The sequence below is a fragment of the Bactrocera latifrons genome, unplaced genomic scaffold (assembly GCF_001853355.1).
Source record: "Bactrocera latifrons isolate USDA-ARS-PBARC rearing strain unplaced genomic scaffold, ASM185335v1 scaffold_183, whole genome shotgun sequence".
NCBI classification, from domain to species: Eukaryota; Metazoa; Arthropoda; class Insecta; order Diptera; family Tephritidae; genus Bactrocera; species Bactrocera latifrons.
In genome coordinates this window covers 49,299-55,399 of record NW_017535330.1, presented here as the reverse complement: position 1 = coordinate 55,399, position 6,101 = coordinate 49,299, and the positions used below count along the sequence as shown (strand labels likewise).

Below are 6,101 nucleotides of genomic sequence, written 5' to 3'. Positions count from 1 at the left end.
AGATATATCTTGAGTTGTACAGATGTAAGAGTTCATAAACTGAAACTTAAGAATTAAAATTCGAGAGTTGATCAAAATTGGTGAGAGTTTTTTAAAATCTCATAACTGTATAATAATCACAAAATAAAACTTTTTTAACCTTGTACGTGTATTCGCATTGTTCTTATTATTATTTTTTTTTACTTTGGGATTTTTCCTTCATTCAGTACATACTGTCATTTTATAGCAATATAAATACATCTGCATAAGTTTTTATTTTGTATATTTTTACATACATAAGTGCTCCAAACAAAAGTTTTATTTAAAAAAATGCGGGTATTATATGGAGCTTCCGATGAGAAGTTCGTGCAATCGAATGAGAATCTATTCGACGGAATACCTGTACATTCCAAAGTAGACAAATATGAATATGGCGATGTATCATTTCTCAGAATAGACGGCGAAACCTTCAACAAAAACTCATTACCCATCGTTTTTCGAGTTTCGCCCGATACTTTGCTCAATCTAACTTCGAATTTGGTAGATAAATTGCCATTACCGTCGGTGTATGAGTGGACAATTGAAGATGTCTGTAGGTGGATAAGGAAATATGGATACCGGCATTATCAGGTCTGTTATATTATTTAAGTGTGCTGGTGTATATTATTACTCCTGATCACCAGTTCCCACTATTTAAAACACTATTTATGGTTACGCTTGAAATTCACAATTTTCCTGAAGCTCTTAAATACTTATATCATGCATACTTTTACGTATTGATAATTTTTGACCGTTAGGCTTCCATATTAGTGTTATCAATTTATTTTTGAGGCATTGGGCAGTATTTAAGATTTCATCATAATATTTCTCCAACGATTGGTATATAGAGAGGGCTACAAGCTGAATATGCTTAGACGTCAACCACAGTCCCTTTTATATTAGCTATCATTTTTCAATATGCTCATAAAAAAATCTATATACACCACAGACGGGTCTGTCGTGGGAATCTTTCCCAAAGCTGGACTAAAGATTTTGGATAATACGATGTGACAAGCCTAGATGTTAAAATTTCCTAGGTTGGATTCATCACAAAGAAGTTAAAAATTCGGTAAAGTTTTTTTTATTCAGATTATTATCCGGCCAAGGACTGTCAACTCGGCACCATTCCTCGAAATTACTTAAGCGATTTTTTCTGCCGCTAGAATGATAGATGATAAGATAATAAAATACTTTTACATTTATTTCAGAACACCTTTCGTGTCAACCTTATTTCGGGACGCAAACTATTGTTGATTGATGCGAAGGCTCTCGCATCGATGAATATAAAAAACTTCAACGATATCAAGCATATAGCTTACGGCATTCGACAACTATTCCACTTTGAGATGACGAAATTTATGCGCAGTATCGCATTACCGTCACAATACTACTACGAGTTATACAAACTCTTTCGCAAAAATACCGGCCGCACTTACGATATAACCAAACGCACCGAATTATGGCGTCGCATGCAATTGATACGTGCGAGTAAACCATATCTCTCACATTGGGAAACACTGGAACATTGGCTAGGGCATACTCATGAACCCGAAAGTGCCGAGATCATTGGCGGTACACCACACTACCGACTCTATGCATGCAAGACGGCCAAAAGGACAACAAAACATTTCCCACCAAAGAAAGCAACAATCATATGCACTTGTATGCCGCCATGCTTTTGCCATCACAAGGAAACACATTTCCAAAAACCCACTGTATTCACATTACTTAAGTCCACACGTGCTCCAGATGTTAATTATGTTTGTCATAAGAAATTTTGTAGAGACCATATGCCACCATGCACTTGCCACTGGAAATCTGCGAATTTCAAATTTGAACAAATATTAACCTGTTTGCGTCGAGAATTACCTCTTCGATATGCCCCGGACCATAGACGTCAAACTCAGATGCACTCGTTCATTAATGAAAGTTTGCTCAGCCGAACGACCCTAATATAAAGAATATCTTAATAGGAGCGTATGTTCACATATGTACATTGTATAAACTATTATAGATTTTGCAATGCAAATGAATGTCGAATAAACATAGTTCTGAATATTGTATTATGCAATCAATTGAACAAGTTTTATATGAATAAATCCATAGTAAATAGAAAACTTAGTTAAAAAACAGAATTAAGGATCTTAATGAAAGAAGCCCTAGAGTGAGAAAAATCAATTAGAACTTTCTCAGAAAGTGAATTAAACTCACGCAAAGTACACTTGAGAAAGGTATAATCTACAAATTTAGTTTTCTCATTTTTACACTAAAATGTGGAAATAAATCTGAAGCAACGCAGAGGAGTATTCAAATTATTTTTTCCGAACAAAAAAGGACTGTGAATAATCCATTAAAAACATAGGAAACAAGTTGAAAGCAACGCACAGTCGATTTTCCAGTTATTTCATTTTTAATAGCAATACACGAGATGCATAAGACGGTATAAGGTCAACAAACTGTAAGGAGCACAAATTTAAGGAAAATCTTTTGAACACTTTCAATGCTACTAATTGAGGATAGACAATTATGGTCTCTAAATGAACACAGCATACTCCAAGACATAACGAACAAAATACTTAAGTAAATAATTTTAACGTATAGGGGTCGGAAAATCTGGAAGCATTTCGACGACAAAGCCAATCCCAGATACAAACGATTTCAAAGTGATATAATTGAGATTAGTGAAAAAAAATTTATTGTCTCAAAACTTTGTTTTCGATTGTACATATTAGGACGCAATTTGAAATAGTGTAACTGGAAGGTACGAGATTTTCAACCAAAAACAAAATTCAGAGAAAGCTTTGATTCAGATACCAAGCATAAAAACTATTAATTTCAGTTTATTTACAACCACAGTTTTTCTTTATTGAGAATATTTTTAAGTCATCTGAATACAACAAAAATTTAGCAAAAGAGAAACAACAGGAAATATCGTTGAAAAAAGAAATAAAAAGAGGACTTAAAACACTTTCTTTTGACACAACCCATCGTCTGTTGTAGAAATATGAATTGATCCACCAGAAGAAGACAGAGTGCAAACCTAAGGAGAATAACTTTTATGTACAGTACAATCCGAATATAACGACCTCGCTTACAGCGTCCGACCGCTTTTAGCGACGTAAACGCAACTTGAAGTTTGGTTTTAGTTTTTTAACTTTTTGAAAAAAACATTGCTTAAAGCGTCACCGTTTTTAGCGACATACCGACTTTAGCGACGTAATTTCACGAAATTTTAAGATAAGTTTACTGATTATAACGACGACGCATGCTTTTTTATTAAGAATGAATGCCGCCGATCAGTTGCGGAATCAATAACGATAAAGTACGTTACAATGTTTTTATGTCTTTCACTAGTACATAGCTATTTACTTATGTATGTATTTCGTAAATTTTTGTATATCAGCCTCGTCGTCAATGTATAAATGTCAGTTAGTTAGTTAGTTATTTTTTCGCGGTTAGACAATAAGAAGATGCGCCGCAATGAGTGCTCTGAAGAGAAAATGTTTTTCTATTGAAGAAAAAGCTGCAATTATACATCGCTTGGAAGCTGGCGAATCAAATTCACTTCTTGCAAAAGAGTTCGGTCCACAATATCTACAATCAAGAAAAATAAAAGCAAAATTGCACCTCTATTCAATGAAAATGTTCTTAAAATTAAACGTGTGAGAGTTTCGAGTCAAGATGATGTAGATAAAGCATTATTGCAGTGGTTTAAAGTGCAGCGTAATAAGGGTATACCTATAAATGGGCCTATACTACAAGAAAAAGCAAATGATTTTGCTAAGAAGCTTAACATTTCTGGATTCGAATGCTTAACAAGTTGGATCAGCCGATTCAAAGTAAGACACAATATTCTTGCAGGCAAAGTTGCTGGTGAATCTCTGTCATTCCAAAAGAGTGATGTGAGCGACTGKTTAGCAAAAGTTTGGCCAAATTTGAAAGCCCAATTTAGCGACGATGAGATTTTTAACGCTGATGRAGCGGGATTATTTTATAAGTTGACACCAAATCAAACTTTAAAATTTAGAGGAGAATAATGTTTAAGCGGAAAGCTGTCGAAAGAAAGACTAACAGTGCTAATTGCAGCAAACATGAGTGGTACAATAAAAAGAAAATTGCTTGKAATTGGAAAGTCAAAGCGTCCAAGATGTTTCAAAAACGTACGGTCGTTACCTGTCGATTATGTTAGTAATAGCAGAGCMTGGATGACATCTGATATTTTTACGAAATGGGTGCGTGATTGGGATCGTGAACTGAAGAAAACGGAAAAAAATCCTACTTTTGGTTGATAATTGTCCAGCCACCCTAAAATCGATGACTTGAGAAGCATTACTCGAGTTTTTCTACCACCGAATACTACATCCATATTGCACCCTATGGATCAAGGAGTAATTCGTGCGTTTAAATAATATTTTCGAAAATTCCTTGTTCTAAAACTAATCAACGACCACGATAACAATAAAAATAACAAGGTTGGGCAARTGAAGATTACAATACTTGATGCCATTCTTATGATGTATGATGCTTGGAACAAGGTTTCTGAAATAACGATTTCCAACTGTTTCAAGCATGCTGGATTTTCTAGCACGAATATAGGCGTTACCAGCACCTCAATATCATCTGATTTTGATGATGTTCCGCTCTCAGGTTGGGCAAGTGCTTTTGAAAGCAGCCTACCCATATCAACAGAAGAAATCGAGGAATTTTCTAGTATTGACAGTAATCTTGCAATATGTGGAGAACTAACCGATGAAGCAATTGTGCAAAATGTAATTGTCGACAAGAGTGATAGTGATGACAGCGCTGATGAAAATTACCAGATTTCATCTCCAAGCGTATCTAAAGCTCTAAAATCTGCAGAAATTTTAAATCAATTTTTACATGCTAATTTCGTTGATGAATCTGCTAAAAATATGATGTATATTCTTCATAATGCTGTACGCGATTCTTATTTTCACCATAACAAGAAAAAACAAGGTAAAATTACAGACTTTTTGAAGTAAATTTGTATAATTGTACGTATGTATATTACTATGTACGAGTACATACATATGTTGATAATATGTATGTATACATAATTTGAATTGGAATAAATTTTATTTTTACTGAAAACGGTTTTTTAATAGCAAAAAAAAAAAAAATATTCCAGCGTACTACAGTTAGTATGAAAACAATAGGGGAAGCGTAAAAGCAAAAAAAAAAAATTCTCTAAATTCTTTTTGAACGTCGACCGGTTACAACGAAGTATTTTCATCGGTCCCTTGAATGTCGTTGTAACCGGGTTCTACTGTACTTATAAGAATATTATGTGAAGCTTTATCAAATGCTTTTGGGAAATCTGTATAAACACAATCTAATTCAAATTCAGCGGAGAAAGCAGTCATGCAATAATCACAAAAAACAAGTATACAATTTTCGATTGCGCACAAACATAACTCTTTCTTACTTGTAAATAAGAAAATTCACAATGTACCAAATTGTTGAGTACACAATCTCGCAATGTTCCCGATTGTATCGCTCTAAATGTTCTCGGTGTTCGCGTGTTTTCCCGAAACTTGTAATAACGTCGATACATACTCACCACCTCATCATGCAAATACACAAATACATTTTCCTGCTGGTACCGCGCTCCGCGTTATTCTCAAGCAGCTTCTCATTGTTACTAATTCTTAACTATTGCTGCTGCCCTTATTAATCGAACAACTAGAGGAAACCACTACGCTTACATTCAGCGCCAATCATCTTCCGATAGCCTTAAATTTTCAAGCTGTCGGCACACAAGCCAAAAGTGAGTACGAGTGCTTTCAAGCCATCGTTGGTGTTGTTGTTGTTGTCGCTGTTGATGTTGTCGTCATCACAAGCATCGTCTCGTCCGTTACCTTCGCATGCTAGATCACCATCGGCTTTAGCCGTCGCGTCGCCTTGCCGCCGTTATTACAGATCGTTTATTGGTCTGATCACGTGTTAAAATTTATTGATTGTCCATAACGCTTGGCTGCCTGCTGAGTGGCATGGGAGACATACGTGTGGCCGCGCCGCTCAAATTGCCCCACGCACACTCATAATCCCTACTTATACATATA

At 35.2% G+C, this 6,101-nt stretch overlaps 1 protein-coding gene across 1 annotated transcript; it reads left to right on the top strand.

Moving 5' to 3' along the window:
* Window positions 1-220: 220 nt before the first annotated feature.
* LOC108967345 lies at window positions 221-2,093 on the top strand. Its single transcript, XM_018930684.1, has 2 exons — window positions 221-609; window positions 1,227-2,093. Exons 1-2 carry the CDS (start codon window positions 310-312, stop codon window positions 1,974-1,976), a joined length of 1,050 nt encoding a protein of 349 aa, XP_018786229.1. The 5' UTR covers window positions 221-309; the 3' UTR covers window positions 1,977-2,093.
* Window positions 2,094-6,101: the final 4,008 nt, after the last annotated feature.